The 23,580-nt window shown below is 35.9% G+C and overlaps 1 protein-coding gene across 5 annotated transcripts in view; it reads right to left on the bottom strand.

Annotated features, from left to right (window-relative positions):
- The window catches only part of LAMA2 (laminin subunit alpha 2), a 622,089-nt gene that overhangs the window by 415,616 nt on the left and 182,893 nt on the right, over nt 1-23,580 (bottom strand). For all 5 annotated transcript variants that reach the window (XM_086707799.1, XM_086707800.1, XM_086707801.1 and 2 more), the window contains exon 4: nt 10,571-10,813. In XM_086707799.1, the coding sequence (XP_086563925.1) occupies nt 10,571-10,813 (243 nt within the window). The remainder of the gene's footprint in view (nt 1-10,570; nt 10,814-23,580) is intronic.

Genomic DNA, 23,580 nt, shown 5'->3' with positions numbered 1-23,580 from the left:
TATTAGTTTTTTGAGATTCAGCTTTGAAGGCAAACTATAAGTTCTAGAGGAATGCTTTCCAGAACAGCTAAAAGGGATATTGATGATCTAAACTGGAGGATAAAAGATACAAGACCCCTCTTCGTGTGGTTACTCTTACTGTGGTTTGTATGACTGGCATTTCCTGTTGGCCATGATTATAATGAATCAAAACAGCTAAACACAAGATATACAGAATAGCATTTAAATAATACAAGTACAAAATCAGCTTAAAACAAAATGATCAAAGATAATGTAAAATACTTTAAAATATAGGCTATAACCAAGTTGATGAAATTATAAGAAAGAGTTCTTTGAGATGTAAAAGCCAGATTAAAAAAAATATTTTTTAAGACAAAAAATTCTGACAAGTATATAATACAATCGGAAACCATCAAATTCTAAGAACAAAAATTACAGGTGTGTGTGTGTGTGTGTGTGTGTGTGTGTGTGTGTGTGTATGAGACAATATAAAAGAAATTTAAATCATTTACTGGAATGAAGTTTAAAAAGGAAAAGCAATATATGATAAATGTAAATATACCAAGATAAAACTCTTAAAACTACAAATAAGAAAATCATTAAAAAGGGAAACAAAAATAAGCAAGATAAATAAAAAGTTTACGAAAATAAGAATGCAAAACTTTTATAAATGCTACCCTCTATTTTTTTCATTGAAGAGAGAGACTGTGCAAGTGGGGGAGAGGGGCAGAAGGAGAGAGAGAATCTTTAAGCAGTTTCCACGTGCAGCGTGGACCCCAAAGCAGGGCTCTAACCCATGACTGGGGGATCATGACCTGAGCTGAAACCAAGAGTCAGATGCTCAATTAACTGAGACACCCAGGCACCCCCTTTTTAAAATAATTTTTTGACGCTCTATATGTTTAGTTACCTATCAGAAACTAAAAAAGGAGGGTAAAGAAATTTTTCACAATATAGAACATTAAAATCCCTGTAAGCTAAAAAATAGGCAGCAGCCTGATCCCAGGTCTGTGCAAGTTCATGCAGAGAGAAGCAGGGTCTGCTAGGAGATGAGGCCTCTTGGACCTTCAGTGCCCAGCACATTTTCCAAGAAAACCCAAGACACAGAAGAAAACTTGTTCGTGTGCCTTCTGGTGCACAGAGGACACACTGGATTCAAATCATAGCTTCGGAAGTTACTAGCTTGGAACTCTGGGTAAGTTATTTGACCTCTCTATACCACATTTCCCTCAACTATAAAAAGACAAGTATTAGTACATCTGAGTCTCTACTTGTAAAACCTACTTGTAGTTCCTGCCATAAAACAAGTGTGTGATAAATGTTAGCTATCATTATTAGAGTCTTCCAGGCCCTGGACTCACCCATATCAGCACTTGAGACCTTCATCTATTCCTTCTGTTCCTTGAGACTTTAGGAAGTTCATGGTGTTTTGCTTTGCTTATTCTTTCAATCCTGTTCAGTCACTCCTGCCTCCCCTAGTGTTGAATGTACACAGCAGGCGCACTTTCATGCATCCCAGTCTCAACACAGACTAAGCCAATTCAGTCACACCACAACTAGGGGTGAGTTTAAGCCAATGATAGCTATTGGCCTAGAGAATTTGTGATCATATCATATAGTTAAGGAGGGAGTACCATAAATGACCTACTGTGATCTTCATTATAGTCGGGTGAACTGGCCGGGACATAGTTGGATAGTTTACTTGTGTATCCAAGCCCCATGGTCAATCAATGGCAAAGCTACATCTAAAAGCCAAATCTAGGGTACCTCCTAAAAGACAGCAGGTTATGCTTTTGTGCCTTCTACTACAATCCTGCATTTCCTTACCTAGCTTAACAGAAGCTTGTGTTTCTATTTGATTTTAGTAGATCCTGATAGATCCTAGTCCCAACACTGAGATAACCAGGTCTTAAGCTTTGGAAGCTATCATCTCAAAAGGCCGTTCTCATCTGCTTTCTGTGGTCTTCATGATTTTTCAATACTAATGTATTAATTTGACAAGGATTTAGTGACACTTTCTGAGGACAACATTGTTAGGAAGAATCTATAAACTGATCAAAAGAGAGGAGGAACACAATCTTCTTAATGTTATCTTCATTACAAAGGTCTGCTTCTTAGATGACTTATGGATGTTTTTTATGTGTGCAATTCCAAAATAGTTCAAATGCTCTGTGTATTCCAACTAAGTTCAAACTTGCTGTTTTGGAGGATGCCAGGTAATGCTTACCATGATGAGGTACTTTCATGTTGTTGTTCAAGGTATTAACTGGCACTATGTTATCAATGCAAAAATTACTTTAAAAATTTTTTTTTAATGTTTATTTATTTTTGAGACAGAGAGAGACAGAGCATGAGTGGGGGAGGGGCAGAGAGAGGGGGAGAATCGGAAGCAGGCTCCAGGCTCTGAGCTGACAGCACACAGCCCGATGTGGGGCTCAACCTCAAGGACCGTGAGATCGTGACCTGAGCCGAAGTTGGACACTCAACCAACTGAGCCACCCAGGCGCTCCTGCAAAAATTATTTTTAGAGAAAGGAGGTCTCTAACCCTCCTTTAGGATCTGAAACCCTAACACTAATTATTTCCTTAAATCTCTATTCATACTTGGTACAAATTAGTGATACCTGGCTTCTTTTCCATCAAGGAACAACTCCAAGGTAACTGTAAAAGACTAGTTCCTCATTTCTACGCAAATTCACACGTGCAGTCATGCTGTACCCTCAACAATATTACATCAAAGAAAGACTTCAGAAACATTTTTAAATAAAGTGTTGGGTTTGTTTCTTCATTCTCCAGTATTCGCAGTTCTAAAAATCACCATAATGTCAGGTGATGAAAAGAGGGAGAAAAAAATATTCTGTCTGTGTATATAAAATTCTGTCACATAGGAAATCAAAATTATATCAAAGCTCTACTTACAGTTTACAGGAAAAAAAAAGTGTCTTCAAGAATTAATGGTAGTTTCTCCAGGGATTTTTATACAAGCCTGCCATGTTTCAAAAGCAGAATCAAAGTGAATCTAAGTTCCATTTGAGTTGCGGTCCAGAAGAGTGGTAAGGAAAGGAAATCATATGTAAATATCTTTTCCTCTGTATGAGGAAATTGAAGCAAAAATTGCTATGGTAACCATGCATATTTAGTTAGCAGTCTAGTGACAATCCAAAGAAATTAATAGGAATAATCCCAGCCAGAGAAAGGGGAGAATCTCATATAAGGGAAAAACATTCACGATGATTTTAATTCTAGGACCCCTAAAGTAGTGCCATCTATACAGCCCCATATTTGTCAATAGTATTAATGTGATTCTTTTCTCTCAGCCATCTCTTCAGCCAATGATAACCTAGTTATAGCTCAAATTTTATTTACTCATCTCAAACCCACCCAGAGATTCAGTCCACCAAAGCTAATCATGTTTCCTGACAGAAAAACATTAGTCTCTTCAGTTAGAAGTATTGTGGCTAGAATGACTGACTGATCCCCTTTCCTTAAATAACTGATGATCCGTTTTTCTCCAGGGTTTGGGAAGGCTGAAAATGTCTAAACTATAAGTTAGGAGGAGGGACATCAAAATTACCAGGAGTACTTGTTTAAAATATACATAGATGGGGCGCCTGGGTGGCTTAGTCAGTTAAGCAGCCGAATTCAGCTCAGGTCATGATCTCACAGTCTGTGAGTTAGAGCCCTGCATCAGGCTCTGTGCTGGCAGCTCAGAGCCTGGAGCCTGCTTCCGATTCTGTGTCTCCCTCTCTCTCTGCCCCTCCCCTGCTTGCTGTCTCTGTCTCTGTCTCTCTCAAAAATAATAAACATTAAAAAAAAATTAAATATACACAGAACTTCCTAAACCCTTCCCAAATCTACTGAAGTATAAGCCCTGAACCCACAAATAGCTCTTTCAAATGCCCTCAATGATATCCAAATAAAACCAAGTTTGAGAGGAACCAGTGATACAAGCATGATTTTCAGTGGTCTCTAAGGGGTGGTTCTTACTAGAAGTTCTCAATAGCATCTTGGGGCAACTGCTCCCAACAGAGGCAGTACTTGAGCTGATAGAGTTGGCTCCCTGAAGCAATGCTGGAAGGGTTTATGCCTATGTAGCTGTTCCCATCAAAGCTTTTCTCTTTGACTGGCCTCAAAAGTAAGGGAGGACTCCTGTGGTCTGTTGCTTCACACTCTACAACTCCTATTACGGACAGAGCTCAGTATCATTCTCTCAAAACAAGGCAAGACATGTTGCCTGCTAAGCCCTCTCATGGCATTGATGATACACAATTTTTCTAGAATGGAAATCCTTGAAGCCCTTTGTTCAAAGCTTCCTTCTGTTTACAGCTTGGATAACAACATACTGGGTCATATTATTATACCACCATTATGCTCCATTATTTCTCTTTTGCTGGACCCTGAGACTTGATCATCTCATAGCTCAGAGCGAACTCTTCTTCCTCTGGGTACAAGCCCAGGATGCTGGACAATGGGACTAATCTCTTCCTGGGAAGTAGCTGAATCTAGATATCTAGGGGACTGGATGTGCTGCTTAAAGTATCCTATTGGTGAATCCACATGATCAATATTTGTGGATCTCTTCCAGGAAATGTGAGGTGGAGGTCAGATAAGGGGCCAAGCCAGAGAATGTAGGGAAAAGATTGGGGTGGCTGAAAAACCAAAGTAAAGTATATAAGCAGAGATGATGCTACTAAAATTCAAAAGAACAGAAGGAAAAGCCAAATGGTTTCTAATAATGATATGGACAAAGGCAGTATTAAAATTTGGATACAGAAGAAGCTGAAGTTGGAGGCCATGATGTTAAAGGATATTTTAAAGGATTTTAATAGATCAATGAGGAATTTACCTAAGGTATCTTTCAGGTCTAAACAGATGAACTTTTCACCTGAAGTATAATATTCTAGAATGTTCCAAACATTTTGACACATGTCCCCAAAATTCTCCAGACAAGTAACAATGTAATAAACCTTAGACTCAATTGATTTCATATTCATCACAGAAGACTAATTCTATGAATATTCTATACCTATAATACAAACATTATTGCTTAATTAGTGGGTTAAAATTGAGACATGTTTATTTTATAATACCTGAATTCATGGATGGGCCTAAAAAATACTTTATTATTATTTCTTCTATTCTTTGACTTGACTTTATATTTAAAGGTTGTTGTGAAGTGCTGGAAGAAAATGATCATAATGCTCAAAAAAATATATTTCAAATCATAGTGAATATTTACACACTGTTGTCCAAAATAAAAATCTATCTAGAAGCACAATAAGATTTATAAACCAATAAAAGAGGAAATAGATGAGAGATGTGCATATAAAAAGAAATACAGGGGCGCCTGGGTGGCGCAGTCAGTTAAGCGTCCGATTTCAGCCAGGTCACGATCTCGCGGTCCGGGAGTTCGAGCCCCGCGTCGGGCTCTGGGCTGGTGGCTCAGAGCCTGGAGCCTGTTTCCGATTCTGTGTCTCCCTCTCTCTCTCTGCCCCTCCCCCGTTCATGCTCTGTCTCTCTCTGTCCCAAAAATAAATAAACGTTGAAAAAAAAAATTTTTTTAAAAAGAAATACAAATGATGTGTAAGAAAACAGTTTCACCTCCTAGTACTCTTCCCCAAAATCCAGAAGCCCAGTCTAATAATGAGAAAACATTAGAGAAGGCAAAATTAGTAATATGACACAGAACACTTGACCAGTGCTCTTAAAAGTGATCAGGGTCATGAAAAACAAGGGAAGACTAGGAAATTTTCAGAAATCAGAGGACACTAAGAAGACACAATGACTAAATGCAATATATTATCCCAAACTGGATCCCAGAAAACAAAACAAACACTGATGATAATATGAATGAAATCTTGTATCATGTATCAAAATAATGTATCAATGTTAATTTCTTAGTTTTGACTAGTTTTTGACAATGTTAATTTCTTGCATTTGACTAAATGCATGGTGGCTTTGTAAGATATTAACATTAGTAAGAGCCAGGTAAAGAAGAAATGGGGATTCTCTGTACTCTTCTTACATGTATGTGCATTTAAAATGATTCCAAAATAATTTTTAAACATGTGTATGAGACTATGCTTCTTTTTATGGTAGTTGATATAATTAGTGTCAATACTACCAATGATAACTACAGCAACTGGAGAAAAATGTAAAAACATTTACTTAAAGCCATCTGAGAGTTATCAAGAAGGTGAAAAATAACCTTCTCAATATTAAGGAGAAGAAATATGTCTAAAGAGGCAATTAGTATTTTGTGACAGCTTTTGTCTGATGGGTATTTCCCTGTCCAGAAGACACGGTTGAGAGACTGAGCAGTGCTCTGATAGCCTTAATGTTCTGGGAAGACATAAAACTTGTATGGACAGGACTATGGTAAATCCTGCATACTTTGGTTTAGACTTAAAAAAAAAAAAAATAGGGAGCCTAAAGTAAACCAGAATTAATGCAACTGTCACTGTGTTACAACACAGCTTTGAGTCATCTAAGACCCAGAAATTTGAATTCCTACAATTGTATTAAGATGATCCATATTGCCATTGCCCGGCAGAAGCATCAGAAAATCCTCACAAGGTAAAGATGATATCTTAGGCCTCAAACTGTTTCTATACATACATTTTTAAATATAACTTTTTTTATGCAAAAATAATCAGAATTGTTGAGGATATAAGACATCATAAAAAAGAATCAGCAGATGAAACAGATAACATGTATCCACAGAGGCCAGATATTTGAATTATCAAATAAAAACTCTTAAATAATTGCTACTTTATGTTCAAGGAGATAGAGATAGAATGTTAAACAATTAAATATAATTTTGTTAAATATGTAAATAAATATATAAAATTTCAGGATAAAACTAGATACTAAACTATTTGAAAATAAACCAAAGATAAATTCTAGAACTAAAAAATGTACTAATGAAATGAAGAATCCTATGAATAGTTTCAATAGCAGATTTTACATAGCTAAAGAATTAGTGAACTGGAAGTAAGCCAGAAGAAAATATCTAAAATAAAGACTAGAAGGCCAAAAGGATGATATACAAAAGAGGGTAAGATACATGGTGTATATAGTGAGAAGTTCCAAATTATTTTTAATTATATTTATAGAGGAGACAGAATGGGAAGAAGCAGTATTTGGAGAGTTAATAGGCTAAATTATTCCCTGAACTGATGAAAGGCACAATTCTGCAAATATACAAACCAAATAAATCTTAGTACAGAAAATAAAAAGGAATAATCCATAGCAGCACTGCTCAGAACTTTGTACAATGATTGAAATGTTCTATTCTTTATAATTCAAAGTGGTAACTGCTAGTCACATGTGGCTACTGACTACTTGATATGTGGTTGTGCAACTGAGGACCTGAATTATAATTTTATTTGCATTAATGAAATCTAAATTAAATAACCACATATAGCTAGTGATTATTATACTGCATAGTACAGATCTGGATAATCATAGTAAAACTATGGAAAAACAAAAACAAAGATAACATCTCTAAGGAAATCAAAGAAAATAGATAGACAATAGATAGTTACTCAATAGCTAACTTTTCTACATAAACAATGGAAACCAGAAGAAAACAAAATATGCCAAAAGAAAAAACATGCAAATCTATAATTCTATACCTAATAAAATTATCCATCAGCATTGGAGGTAAATTGTGTTATATGCCTAGCTTAACCCATAGCCCATATTAGAGATGAATTTACATATTGGCCTTAAAACTTTTGAGATACTAAGAGTTGTTTTTGATTTCCCTGTATTCTGAGAAGTCATCTTCTGAGATGGCTACTTTGGCTCAGCTGGGGAAATTTGTCTCTGTAAACCTTTCTATTGTTGCCTTTATACTTTTTTTTTTTTTTTTTTTTTTGCATTTGCTGGTTTGTATATTTGTTTCTCTTATTTGAGTATTATGTCAATTCTCTGGGAAGTTTTAAATATAAGCACTGATTATATTTCAGGTGGTACACAAAAAGTATCATTTCAAAACTAAAAGTTAATGATAGTTAAGATTTATTTCACAGTCATGGGTCTGGGAAATACATTCTTCTATATTCTTCATATTATATATTGTTCTATAGTGTGATACCCCAGAATTAGGACTCTTTCTACTTATACTGGATCCAGTATCTCTGTCACCTCTAAACTCTTGAGTTTGTCAATTACCAACTTTAAAAAAGAAAAATCAACTTTCATTCTTTACTAGAGGATGGAAAAAAAAAAAAAACACATCAATCTGGGAGGTCAGGGGACCTTCATTCTCAACTCAGTTTTGTTACTACTGACTTGGAAGTTTTGGAGAATACATATCACCTACCACCCCTGGACCAGTTTATTCCAAAAAGTAACATGTTTCACAGAGTAAGCTATTTAAAATGAAGCAGATATCTTAGGAGAGGTCCAAGTTTAATTTTTCCTCTTAAATAGTACCATTGTATTTCAAATATTTTGAATTACTTTCTTTTCCTAGCCTCATCCACTTTCTTATAAGAAAGAAATAGACCTAAATGCCACAGAGAAAGTTGAGTGAGTTGTTTCTAATAGTCACCATCAAAGACTAGTTTTTAGTGTCTAGGAGTGAAAACAATATAGCCAATTAAACAAACAAAGAAACAACCTATCTGTTTGTTCCTTGTTGGCAGGCTGACATGGTTGAAATAATGGAGAACCACCATGAATGCAGGGACAGCATGCTTTGAAGATATGCATGTAAACTTATAGGTTATGTATCTACCAAGACACTTTTTATATTGTTCAACCAATTTCCGAATTGGACCATTTTTTCCAGGTACAAAAATAGCTCTATAATAGTATAAATATAAATACATAATTATGAGTTCTGGGTAAGCACTAGATCCAGGAGAAAAATAATAAAAATTCAACTCAAATCCATTATCTCTGCACACACTCCCTACTCCTATATCCTCAGGCCAATCTGGCCAGGAATTGGATGCCTCTGGGCACAAAGCAGGTTGAACAGCTGTTTGACTCACTGCATTTGACTCCTTGTCATTTGGCAGATTGAGATCTCTGCTGAGAGCACCATTTGGAATTTTTCTTCCCCGAAACTGGTATTTCCGTACATGGAATTTGAAGTATAGTGAGGCTTTAGTATACATTCATAGAATAATATTGCCAAAAGGGAGTGTGACCAATTTATATCAAAAATACAACTTCCTCCAAAAGTGTTTCAAAAGATAACCCTGAACTGGCTGAGATTGGCCTGATAGAATATGAATATGGGTTCAGTGAAAATGTGACTATAAAAAATGATACTGCCTTCAGGTGTGTGGAATAGAGAGGAGTGACTATCAGACATGAGTATAAGTTGAGATACATGTAAGCAGATAGGACAAAAGTAGCCCGGCCACATATACCGAAGACAGAAAGATTAGGAAAATACCATGAGAGAATGCAAGAGAATCACTAAGTCAAGGTTTGGGTATTTGAGAGGAGACTGCTACTATTAACTACTACAATACTACGACTACTAACAATAATAGTTATTATTATTACAGCAGCAACAGTAAAAATAGTTCATGCTTACAGAACACTTAATACAGGTCTGTCAGCACTGTTCTAACACTTTAAATATAATGATTCTTTTAATCTGCTTGATGATTATATGGCATAAGGGCTATTAGTATTTTTACCGATTCATGGAAGATGAAACTGAAGCACAGAGAACTTAAGTCACTGACTCAAGATGATACAGATGGTAACAGGTGAAGCCATGATTTGAATAAATGTAAAATCTTAACCAAGGATAAAAGATGCTACAAGAAGCTGAACACTTTTGAATTAAGCATGAAATAAGCAAATCCTGACCAAAACCACACAAATAACCCAACCGTACCCCTCCCTATGTGGCAAGAGCAGAAAAACATGCAAAAACCAACACAATTCCCTTTGATTTAGGTCCTTCATATCAACTATATTTCTTCCTAAATTTCAGGTCTTTTGTCCCCTTCTTTTTTTTTAATGTTTATTTATTTTTGAGACAGAGAGAGACAGAGCATGAATGGGGGAGGGGCAGGGAGAGAGGGAGACACAGAGTCTGAAGCAGGCTCCAGGCTCTGAGCTGACAGCACAGAGCCCGACGCAGGGCTCGAACTCACAAACCGCAAGCTCATTACCTGAGCCGAAGTCGGATGCTTAACCCACTGAGCCACCCAGGCGCCCCTCTTTTGTCCCCTTCTTGAGACCATAATATACACAGATCTAAGGCTTCCCTGAGGATCTCAATCTTTCTCCAATTATGAGCAGTCTCATTGTCAAAAGAAAGTCTTTTAATATGTAAAATTAATCACTGACTTTCCAACTCAAACCCTTTCTTCTTCTCTGATCTTTATTGAGGTTGGGACACACACACTGGACGAAGGTAGTTAAAATTCTAATCACCTTGGGTTTTCCCTTTTTATTTAATAACTCATTTAAATGTACTTCTGCTAAATCCTATTTTAAAATCTCCCTGACATTAATTACTGATATGTTCACATCTTTCTGACAGGCCTACTTTGCCCTCTGAAATGTACTTATGGTGAGTTTTCTCATCTTACCTCTCCATTTTCTAAGGGGTGTATCTTGGAATAAAATGAAGTGCAGATGACCTCATCGTCTTTGGCATATGATGGTGGTCCAGTGCGGGGATAAATATTGTAAAGTGTTAGACACTCCGTGTCTGTCACAGCATGATACTGCCAAGGCTTGTATTCGACATCATCAAGTGAGCGTTCCAAAATCCAGTTTCCAGGCCGCGGGGAATTAGCTGCTTTCACAATCACATAAGCAATCTGGAACACCTGGAGAAGAGTGACCACAAAAACACGTAACTTTGAATTCCAAAGTATTCTCACCATTTGTTTTGCAAATATAGAGCTTAATGCTACAGTAAGTTTTATTTCAGATTTTACTCTATAACCCTATTATGTTCTCTGAAATGATTTTACTGTTACATGCTCATGTTTAATACCTTTTTCTAAAATACCGTGTTTCATCTTGACAGCCATGACTTGAAAAGAAATGGGTTAAGATTAGATTTTAGTTCTCTAACAAATAATTGACATCATTTCATCTGATTTTTTAAATTCCATTATAATCATGATCACCTAAAGCATTCATTAAACACCAATTTACTCACCCTACTGTATTAGAGGATATAAAGTATGAGTCCGAAACTCCATGTGTGGATAAGTGTTGGATTGTTTAGAAAATATACTTACTTATATCACCTAATCCTCAGAAAAGTACCATGTAGGTGGAATTAGTATGATGAGCAAAAATAACATAGAGCTTCAGAGGCATAGACTTGTGTTCAAATTGTAATTCTCAGTATTTATGTGACCTTGGGCAGATGATTTTACTTTCCCAACTTTTAGCTTCCTTTCCTACAAATTAGGGTTAATAATAAGCACAGTACTGACAGACAATGTGGATTCAATGAGATAATGTATAAAAAGTACCTGGAAAAGGACTTGTAAATACTCAATAAATGTCGATTACTTTACAACACCCAAAGAGAAAATAATGGAGAAGAAATTCTGGGACCTGCAGACAACTGATTGAAATAAAATTAAATAAAGGGTGACTATACTTTCTGAACAAGAAGTAAACATGTATTTTAAAAAAGGAAGATAAAGAAAGACATGAAGTTACTACATATCAACAGGGTGAAAATTGAGGGGATTGTGGCAAACCTTTATTTTGAAATCTACATAAAGTATGAAGGCATAAAAAGAAAGCATTCTAGATGTTTTGCGAAGGTGCATAACCAATGAAGTCCTAAAGAATAATGCACAAACATTATTGAGTGACATTTATATGCAATGCCCTGGGTAGAAAGATAAATATAAGCTAGTTTAAATTACAGTCCTACCATTCATGGGTTGATAATATATTGTAATAATGAGACACATAAAAAGTATACTAATAATAAAGCAACATGATATGTTTCTGTTTAGTAAATACTATGGTATATGGGGAGACTGAAAACTCTAAGCTCTGAGGAATTAGAATCACTGGAATGGTACAAGTGGGGGGACAGGCCCACAAAAATGTGACTAAAGGGCCCACTGGACCACAGAGGGAACACAGAGGAAATTCTGAAAGAAATGTTCTAGAAATAAACTTCGTCTGCTTCATAGTTTTGACATGAGCCCTTCATGAATGCATGTACAGTGTCCATAGGCAACTCTAAAGGGATGAACCTAAAAATATGAAAAGTTTTAAAAATAGAAGGGGACAACACGAATAGTGCTGATGCTGGTCTTTTGTGATGTTTATGAGAACATGGGCACAGGTGTGCTCGGAGAGGAAACACAAGCCATCAAATGATTGAAAGTAGGACCGGTATTGGTCTTTTAGGCACAGTTGTGGAAAAACTAGTTATTAAAATTCTGAAATACTTCTGTACTTGTTGGTAAATCGCTGCTGCCCAAGCCTCCCAAATGCCTCCTCACCCCTGAGACCATCTTGTTAACCTCAGTGTAGCAAGGAACAGCCAAGACATCTGCTGTCATTGGTTGGGGCTTTGGCAGTTCTGCTTTACTGACTATCACTCCAAGTGGGAAATATTATGAATGTGTAAATATAAATTCATAAATAGTATGAATTTATAAATATAAGCTTATAAATATAAATTTACAAAGGTATATAGGTAAGGATAAGTACAAATAGACACATATCCACGTATGTGCATATGTGCTTTGACATTTTGGGGAAGGTATACATATACATGTTAAAGCTATTCACCTCTGGGGTTTGAGGATAAGGAGTCGAGAAGGAGAAGAGATTTTACTATTCATCCAATATCTTGCTATATTAATTGTATTAACATAAATGTCTTAGTTTTTAATAGATATTTTCGATTTTTTTAATGTTATTTACTTTTGAGACAGAGAGAGAGCATGAATGGGGGAGGGTCAGAGAGACAGGGAGACACAGAATCCGAGGCAGGCTCCAGGCTCTGAGCTGTCAGCACAGAGCCCGATGTGGGGCTCGAGCCCATGGACGGTGATATCATGACCTGAGCTGAAGTTGGACGCCCAACCGACTGAGCTACCCAGGCACCCCTTTAATAGATATTTTTAAAATAAATAACAATTAATCAAAAAGTATCAAAAAAAATAAGAGTAGGAGTAAGAAGAAACATACTCTATTAATTGTTATCCAAGATATTTGTGGTTTCTGCATTGTTTTTGGTGTTATTCATGAGGAAGTATTTCTCTTAGACATTCTGTATTCAACAATCCATGCACATGGAATTTTTTTATAAATAAATTCATTGAGGAACATACCAATTGATTAATCTGATATAACACAGAGATAGTTCTTTCTACTATAAGCACAAAGCACTGATCTTAATTTCTCATAACGCTAAATTATTCACAGCAAGGTCTGTAAAATGATGAAAAAAAATTAAAATAACTAAATTGTGATCTCCAAAAGGTCAGAGACTATAGCTTTTATATCTTGAAAGATGCTAAAATCCTTATAACTCTTGAAATAGTGGGCATTCAATATTAATTACTTTCATTTGCATAACCAGAGTCACTGTAACATGCTACCATGTTACTTCTACTAGCTTAACACTTTTTTTTTTCTGTTAGATCTTGATTCCCAGTCAACAGTAGAGTATTTTTTCACTTGCAAGAACTAAGACATACGTTACTTGGGTATTCATTATGTTATGCCTCTATGAACTAAGGAAATTGCTTCAACTCTTTTACCCTCTGTTCCCCAATGTTTATTTTCCAAAGTCAAAACCGTGGAAGACATAATGAAATGATGAAAACAAAACACAGCATGTTCTTTGGAAAAAGAATCTATGTAAATATTTTAAATTAGTATTCAGGAAAAAAAATTGCACACATGTATTTTTTTAAATGGAAAACAAAAAGAGGAATAGCAAAGCATAATTAGAGATCATAGGTACCCGATAAGAAAAATATACACGGAAATTATAAAGAATTTTGTTTAGAAAGCAGATCATCAAGCAAATATGGAAAGAGTCCAAATTCTCCTAGCACAACAATGTGGATTTATGACTTAGGAGCTTCTGCGTTGGTTCTGGAATAGTAGATGAAATCCATGAAGCAAAGTTATACTAGAAACCCCACAGATTCTTTCTATAATTCAATATAACAGCCAGCATTTAGTGACATGGAAAAGCAGCCACTGCCTTAGAGAACATTGGAGGAGTCCCATTTCAAAACAATATCCCTCTTTCATTTACTTTCTATGGATTCTTTCACATTTCATGCAAAATTAATTAAATTAGCTTGCATGTAGTATTTTGAATAAACTTTTAAAAATGTGGTAGACAGCATTATTGAAAAACACAATGAATAGTAGTATTCTTTGAAGGCATCAGAGAATGACTGTGGAAATTTTAACAGTGATGTTCTAAGTACAACATTTTAATGACCCTAATAGAATAATTTTCTAATGTACCTATGCCACTTTTATTAACTATGTCTTGTTTTCCAGTATAAAGACTTGTCAAAATCAGTAATTATAAAACCTTTTTTTTAAAGATGAACAAAACCCTAATCTGTGGTGTGCAACAAGGAAAGCAAACACCTCATTAGAGGAAGTACAAAAACTCTGTGACAGCCAGGCTTCGATGAACCTTAGTGAGACACAATACCGCAATTTTTTTCCCTCTGTCACGGGCATTTTTTTACAAACTTCATGGCTTGCAAAAAATCCAAATAACTTTTGAAATAACATCAAATGTTGGACATTTTACTGGAACAAAGACAACTTTCTATTTCATATTCCATTCAGATATCACCTAGGAAAATATCAAGTAATTACTACACGGATGCAGCATTAAATTAGATGTTCTTTCTTTAATGTGTATAGTATTAAAAACTTGATCTCATTTAGAGAATTGGAATTTGTGAACAGAATCTTCTGAAGAATCCTTCAGTTCCAAAATAACAAGGAACATATGCAGTGATGTTTTGCCCATCATGGCTGAGAGAAGATAATACTGTAACAGTACTGGGGTAAAAGAGGAGACCTCACAGCCTAAAGTGAGCAACCTAGTAATCCTCGCTATTCTAGCTCGTGCCCTGGGCTGAATATCTTAGCTCACCTATAACCTATGTGGATAAGTCTGACATCTACAACCAATTTCTAACACATGAATTGTTAGGTCTGGATTTTTAAAAATTATTCTCTTCTATGACTCTCAGGAATCCACTGTATTCCAGTTTCTTTGTGTTCAGAAGAATCACAGATCTAGGAAAATGCTACCAAAGAGTACTGAATTTTGTGGATTTCACTGAGACTTTTGAGTGACACTGGCACATAGTTAAGAGAGCTAGGTCAAAGTATGGTTCCTTAATGATGTAGCAAAGCCATAGAACCTTAGTTTCCGATAGACCTGATCCACATGAAAGCCATAAAAATATTAACAAAGGTTACTCTCTATGGAAGATGAAACTTCATCCTTCTCATAGGACTTGACTTAAATTACTCTTTTCCATTTTTACTTTCCTAATCTCTCAAGAGAACAACATGTGGTCATCTAAATTCTTCTCACTGTTGGGCTCTACCTCCCTCCAAACATTGCTGTCTGTGGACTTCCTATAGCAAACAGTTGTTCATATAGCAAAACTGCTTGATTATGAGGAGGCTTTGCATTATTATAGCACCCGCTCTTGCCAATGTTATGGATGTTAAAATTTCTACATGGTGTGATGCCAACTCTAATACATTTTAAAAACTCATCTGTATTCTTAGTTCTACTAGTAAGTTTGTCAAATTCTCTCACTTATCCATACAGGTATATTAGCATTCAGAAAACAATGAGATTACACATTTTGAGAACCAGAAAGGGCTTTAGGAATCAGGTGTTTCCATGCTCAGTATCCACTGGAATAATCTGGGAAGCTGTATAGATATGCTCATAATATATATGTTTGAGCTGATGGGTACAGTTCACGTGATCATCAGCTCTTTCACCTGAGACCTCAAAAGAGAGAAAAAGAAATAAAATAGAACCCAATAAGAGCCAAAATACATGGATAAGAAGAGTTCACCTTTTCTTTTTATTTTTTTTTAGTGTTTACTTATTTCTGAGAGGGAGAGAGACAGAGAGAGACATAGAGCATGAGCAGGGGTGGGGCAGAGAGAGAGGGAGACACAGATCCGAAGCAGACTTCAGGCTCTGAGTTGTCAGCACAGAGCCTGACACAAGGCTTGAACCCATGAACCACCAGATCATGACCTGAGCCGAAGTTGGACGCTTAACCGACTGAGCCACCCAGGTGCTCCAAGAAGAGTTCATCTTTTATCTGGAAGGTCCATGATACTTGGCTGATGAGGGAGAGCAGAGGTCATGGCCTTAAGCACTCAGAGTGGCTGTAGCCCTGAAGAAGCTCAGGAGGACCTCACAGAGGCTGGTCAGATGAGAAGCAGGGGTGAGAAGAGAGGCCAAATGCAGGGAATTCATCGGAAGTCTGAGTACAACATAAGATTCACTCAAAGACCCGCTCTCATCAAACCACATGTAACCAAGTTCTTATTCTCCAGCAAAAATTTCTGGGCAATCACAGAGAAGTGGCTCATTATAATCTTGAAAATGCTCTGAAGAGATTTTTCTACAGATTTTGATAATACTATTTATTACTAGACCTTGTTTAAATCAAATTCCAACAGTAAAAGCATTTAAATGATGCTCTAACTTTAAAAAAATTAACCTCCAATTATTTGCAGGTTAGTAGAAATACCTCCAATTGTTACTTTCTGGGTTTTATGTCTCCTGTAAATTTGCACAAACTTCACTAAACCTAGAATAAAGTGGTAGGAAGTCCAGAAGGATTGCCCCCTTGTCTGTTTATAGTCCCTTTCAGACAAGTTCATTTACAATCATTTACATTCTAAAAGGATTTGCAATTGTCACTTAGTTGTCCTAGGCAGCCCATTTATTCTACTTGACATGCCCCACTCCAAGTGTATACTACAATAGCTGAGCGTCAATGTAATGTGTTACAGGTAAGAAAATGTGTGATTTCAACTCAGGGTAAGTGCTTTGTGTGTTGTAAGAGAAACAGAAACACTGTACCCTCAACTAAAACAGCCTTTTTTATACTAACCTTAAATTCATGAGAAATTTATACATTTGAAAATGAATTATGCAACCACTCCAAATTTCTAAGAAATAATAATCTAGCCAAATGATTAATGGTAATCCCTTGAAGATAAAATGTTCAATTATATGCTGAAATTGTTTTTTAAAGGGGTTTTAATCAATGCTTAACAGTCCATGGGAAAGTATTTGAAGGACTTCTCTACCTCTTTCTGCAAAAAGAAAAATCTCAACTTTTAGTTCTGGAAAATAACAAGAGTTACTTTTCAGCTTTTCCTAAGTTAATATATATATGTAAATAAATTCGATTTTGCCATTAAAAAATTAGGGGTTTTTTTGATTTGTGTGTGGGTTGTGTTGTTGTTGTTTTGTTTGTTTTGTTTTTTTGTTTTTTTTGTTTTGTTTTTTTGTTTTTTTGTTTTTCTCCTAGAAATGGACAAGTTGATTATAAAGTTGATTTGGAAGAATTAACAAGCAATAATAGCCAACGAAACTTGACATGGAAGAGCAATATATGGAGGGATATATTGTTAAATAAAAAAAGCAACATGGAGAAAACTGCAGTTACACAGGATACTGCTATTTACTACTATTTACTATGATGGGATAACAAAAACAAAGATATTCCATGGAAGAATAAATATTGTTAAAATGCCCATACGACCCAAAGCAATCTACATATTTAGTGCAATCCCTATCAAAATATCAACAGCACTTTTCACAGAACTGGAATAAATAATCCTAAAATTTACACAGAACCGCAAAAGACCCAGAAGCAAAGCAACCTTGAAAAAGAACCAAACTGAAGGTATTATAATCCCAGATTTCAAGGTATACTACAAAACTGTAGCAGTTGAAACAGTAGGGTAATGGCACAAAAATAGACATATGGATCAAGAGAATAGCATAGAGAGTCTAAAAATATACCCACACCTATTTGGTCAAATAGTCTAGGACAAAGGAAGCAAAAATATACAATGGGGAAAAGACAGTCTCTTTAATAAATGGTCTTGAGAAACTGAACAACTACATGCAAAAGAGGGAAACTGGACAACCTCCTTATACCACACACAAAAATAAATTCCATTTGGATTAAAAACCTAAATCTGAGACCTGATAAAACTCCTAGAAGAAAACATAGGTAGTAATTTCTGTGACCTCAGCTGTTGAAACATTTTTCTAGATATATCTCCTCAAGAAAAGAAAAAGAAATGAAAGGAAAGGAAACAGAAAAGAGAAGAAAAGAAAAGAAAAGAAAAGAAAAGAAAAGAAAAGAAAAGAAAAGAAAAAAAGAAAAGAAAAATTAAACTATTGTGATTTCACCAAAATTAAAAGCTTTTGGTCAGCAAAGGAAACTGTGAACAAAACAAAAAGTAACCTACTGAGTAGGAGAAGATATTTGTAAATGACAGATCTGATAAGGAGTTAATATCCAAAATTGGGGCGCCTGGGTGGCGCAGTCGGTTAAGCGTCCGACTTCAACCAGGTCACGATCTCGCGGTCCATGAGTTCGAGCCCCGCGTCAGGCTTTGGGCTGATGGCTCAGAGCCTGGAGCCTGTTTCCGATTCTGTGTGTCTCCCTCTCTCTCTGACCCTCCCCCGTTCATGCTCTGTCTCTCTCTGTTCCCAAAAAAATAAATAAACGTTGAAAAAAAAAAAAATTTAAAAAAAAAAAAAAAAAAAAAAGAAACAAATAGACAAACAAAGAAAATGAGACAAAAGAAACAGACCCTTAAATACAGAGAACAAACCGGTAGTTGCTAGAAGGGAGGTGAGTGGGGTAGAAGTGAAATAGAGAATGGTGATCAAAAGTATACTTATTTTGATGAGCACTGAGTAATGTATAGAATTGCTGAATCCATTATTTTGTACACCTGGAACTAACATAACGCTGTATGTTAATTACACTTCAATTTTAAAAGGAAGAAAGAAATTGCAAGGAAATAAAAAATAATGAGGTTACAGATTAACAGAGACTTAAGAGACATATCAAATGCAGTATGCGACTTCAGATGCACCCTGATTCAACCAAATAGCTGATAAAAGAAACTTGGAGGCAAATGTGATAAATTTGAACTGACTGGATATTTGTTAGTATTAAAGTAGTAGTAATAGTATTAATTTTTAGTTGTGATAATGATTTTATTTACAAAAGAATTGCGTCCAGGGGCGCCTGGGTGGCTCAGTTGGTTAAGCATCCGACTTTGGCCAGGTCACAATCTCACAGTTTGTGAGTTCGAGCCCCGCATTGGACTCTGTGCTGACAGCTCGGAGCCTGGAGCCTGCTTTGGATTCTATGTCTCATTCTCTCCCTGCCCCTCCCCCACTTGTGCTCTGTCTCTCAAAAATAAATAAAAATGCAAAAAAAAAAAATTAAAAAAGAATTGTGTCCTTCAGAGATACATATTAAAATATTTATACAGAGAAAATGATATGATTAGAATTTGCTTCTAATTGATCTGGAGGGCAGGATAGGATATGGATAAGTATAGAAGTGACAGAAGAAAGGCCATGAGTTCATTCTTCCAGGTGAGTGTCGGGTACATCTAGGTCTGTGATATTCTTCCTTGTACAATTCTTTGGAGGTATGTTGGGAAATTTTTATAATCACAATTTAAAGTGTTACTAACGCATCTTATTTTAATAAATGATTCTCTTATACACAATGATCTTACCACTACTGATAATGTAGTGCTTGCTCTTACTGATCAAATGTTTAATGTACTTTATTATCACGATAAATGGTTAACTCTGCTTCATTCTGTGAATACACTGCATCCTGAGCTCAATAAGTAGATCTTAATAATTCTTTCGGCTTAATTATCAATTCTAAAAGGCATTGGTGGCCCAGAAGGTATCAAAATTTTACTTCAGTCTTAAGAAAACTAGCAACACAAGTGAATGGAATGCAAATTGGAATGAATAAGGTCCTCCCCAAGCTTATTAATGCTGTTAGTACTTCATGCTTCATTAAGTTGCTATCATTGTTAACAATGTTAGCTGCAGGTAAAACTCAGACAAGCATTTTCTTGCTCTTCAGCACTGCCCTTGACATCGCTTCTCTCCTCACATATTTTTCTCTTATCTGAAACAATCTATGGTTTCAAAAGATTGACCTGCCTCCTGTGAACAAGCCATTGGCACAGCAAGGCTTTCACACCAGCTACTGGTAAAAGAGCAGGTAGGCTGAGTCCCCCATAGAACACGACAGTCCTTTCAGTGAAGCCATCACAGAGCACAATATTGGTGTGAATCACAGACAATCAGAAATGTGACAGTTTAAAGCTTGCCTTCTAAAAATTATTCACCCTTGAGAAATACCCAGCATTGTCTTTGTTTTTGTGCTTCTATCGCTATCAGGGTAAGAAGAACCTACGCATTCTCCAATTTATGACATTGCAGACATGAATGAATCACACTAGTTCAAAGCATTTGGGGAATAATAGCAAAGATTTGTAGTGATGAGAAGAGTCAGAAATACAACGTTAACAGTGTAGAATAACAAATCAAAGACAGAATAAAACTTTCTGATCTTGGTTCATGAATTCTTTCAACAGATCAGAGTCACTTAACACTTATTCAATTTTAGCTATTACAAATGAAAATAGAAAGAACTGTTTTCATGTTTATATACTGCCCCACTTTCTTGTTTTTCTCTAAGGACTTTCTCAAGAGCAATCTGTACCCTCTGTTGTTTATAACCTTACCACCCATTCTCTGTTTAACCCCTTACAGCCCACCTACTTTTATCACTTTCAGAGGAGTTACCAGAAACCTGGATGAAAAATTCATATTTTTTTCCTCATCCTCATATTCTTTGCAGTCTCTACAGCTTTTGACTATGCTGTTCTCCCCCCTTTTGGAAACTCTCTTTATCTTTGGGGTAAGAAAAGGTATTTACACTATTTATAATTTAGGAATTATAAAAAAACATGTTTTCCTGAAACAGCTTTTCACCTAAAATGGAAAGTAAACAATAGGACAGGAGGGAATGAAGACAGAAAGTGTGTTCTGAAGACAGCATGCCCTGAATTTCTCTCCAAACCCTGTATTGGTACACCTGCTGTGGTTCTTTTTAATTCAGGTTTCCTCAACAAAAGGGTGTTCCAATGTTCTACTTCTGAAAAATCTTTTTCTTGGGGAAAGTTACATTTTATTTAAAGCACAGCATTTGCCAGGCACTTCGGCATGCAGAAGCTGGTTTCCACAAACAAGAACCCTGTGAGCTAGGTAGGAACCAATTAGAAAATTAAAATGAGAGGGGTGCCTGGGTGGCTCAGTTGGTTAAGCATTCGATCCTTCATTTCTTGATTTTGGCTCAGGTCATGATCTCATGGTTCATGAGTTTGAGCCCTGCATCGGGCACTGTGCTGAGAGCACAAAGCCTGCCTGGAATTCTCTGTCTCTCCCTCTCTCTTTGCCCCTCTCCCACTCACTCTCTCTGTCTTCCTAAATAAATAAAATTTTTAAAAATTAAAATAAGAGATGTGGCAGATGTGGTAGAAAGAATAATGGCCCCTCAAAGATGTCCACATTTTAATCCTTAACATGGAAAAAAAAATATGGCAGATAGAATGTAATTAAAGACCTTGAGATGGCAATGTGGGCCCAATGTAATCACAAGGGTCGTTAAAAATAGAAAAGGAAAGCAAAAGAGAAAGGCAGCGTGATGGGATATGAGAAGGACTCAACCCAATTCTGGCTCTGAAGATGGAGGAAGGGGCCATGAGCTAAGGAATACAGATGACCTGTGGAAGCTAGAAAAAATCAAGGAAATGGATTCTCCTCTGGAGTCTCCAGAAATGAATGCAACCTTGCCAACATCTAGATTTTAACTCAGTAAGGATCATCTCAGACTTCTAACCCATTAAACTGTAAGATAATAAATTTGTGTTGTTTTAAGACACTAACTTTGTGTTATGGCAGTAATGGAAAACCAATACACTAAGTAACTTGTTCCACTTTACATGAGTAGTAAATTATAAAGTTTATAAATCCAGGTGCCCTAATTTTGCTTTTTGCAAAATAATACTTTCTAGTCTAAGAATATTTCAACTAACTCATTTATATAGATATTTCCCACATCTCAATTTCTAATCTACCCACACTCTCAAGTCCCATTTTATATTTCAAAATAACTCGATATTTCTTAAGACAATTTAATTTTGCTTTGTAAAGAAGCCTTGCCCATATTTTAAAACTGAGTTACAAGTTGCTAATAGTAATAACTACAGAATAGTTTATAAATGTCTCTTCATGCCTTACATGTAGTAGATTCTTAATAATTTCCTTTAATTCAATTGAATAGGTGATCAAAAATAGAATTGCACCTCTGAAATGATTCAAGAGACCCGGAGGTGATTTCTACACGGTGAACCTACCCAACTGTCATGAGACATTAGTATGTGAAGATGACACATCCCGCCTCATTTACAGAGAGGTGTCACAAGATGATATTGACAAGAAAACTATCTTAAATATGTCTGAATCACATATTCTCCCTCTGAAATAAGAATCGGGAAAAGAGAGGATTCTGCCAAAGTTTGTCAAGCTGGCCTTTACCTCAAATTTTAAAGAGGTTACCTCACTTGCCAGTGAAGTGTGAAGAAGTTTAAAGAAATGAAAAATGAGAAAGCTGCAGAGCCTGATGTCATTCTGGCTGCGATTTAAAACTAAGGGTAGGAGATGACACTCATATAACTATACAGACATTTTCTAAAGACTGAGTGCCAAAAAGTTATGATAAATATGTCTGAAAGGCTACCATTTTAAGAGGACATATGATAAAGTTCTTACAAGAGCCATCCTGCAAATTCTTCACTTTTTCTATTCTGTCTAGATTTCTCCCGATTCTTTTTGAGTTAGAAATACACCAAATCATAATATAACTTTCATGATGTCAAGTCAAAAATGATTTAAGAAGTGCTGACAGCTGGATTTCTAAAGCTCCAAAAGGATCCACAGCATACACAGACGACACATGGAGAATTTTACTGTCTTCTCTTACGCTGCCTTCACAAGTAAGTGTTTTGCTCTGTAGTCAAGTTTGACTGCTTATGGACTTTCCAAAGCTCTCCATGTAGGACTAGTTAATTGGCTGCATCAAAATAAAAAGCTCTTCAGAAAAACAAAACAAAATAAAAAAGCCCTTACCACCAGAGGAAATCAAGGCTAGTCAAATTAGGACCCATAGTATAGGAGGGAAAAAACAACAACACCAAAAAACTTAAGAAGTGACATAGGATAATTTGTAACACTGAAATACTTCCAATTAAACAGGTTATGGATATCACAAAAAGTCATGGTTATAGTTGTCCAGAAAAAGAACAAATAATTTTGGACACTGTATAGAACCAATGTCCTCCTGGGAACAGTGTACTAGCTCTTAACATGATTAATTTATAAAAATCCTCCACTAGAAAAAAACCCACACACACTTCCATTTAAAGTATAACAAAATGTTGTCATTGT

Source organism: Puma concolor, chromosome B2 (genome assembly GCF_028749965.1).
Source record: "Puma concolor isolate L17-30 chromosome B2, mPumCon1.1.hap2, whole genome shotgun sequence".
NCBI classification, from domain to species: Eukaryota; Metazoa; Chordata; class Mammalia; order Carnivora; family Felidae; genus Puma; species Puma concolor.
This window is presented reverse-complemented; position numbering and strand designations above follow the sequence as displayed.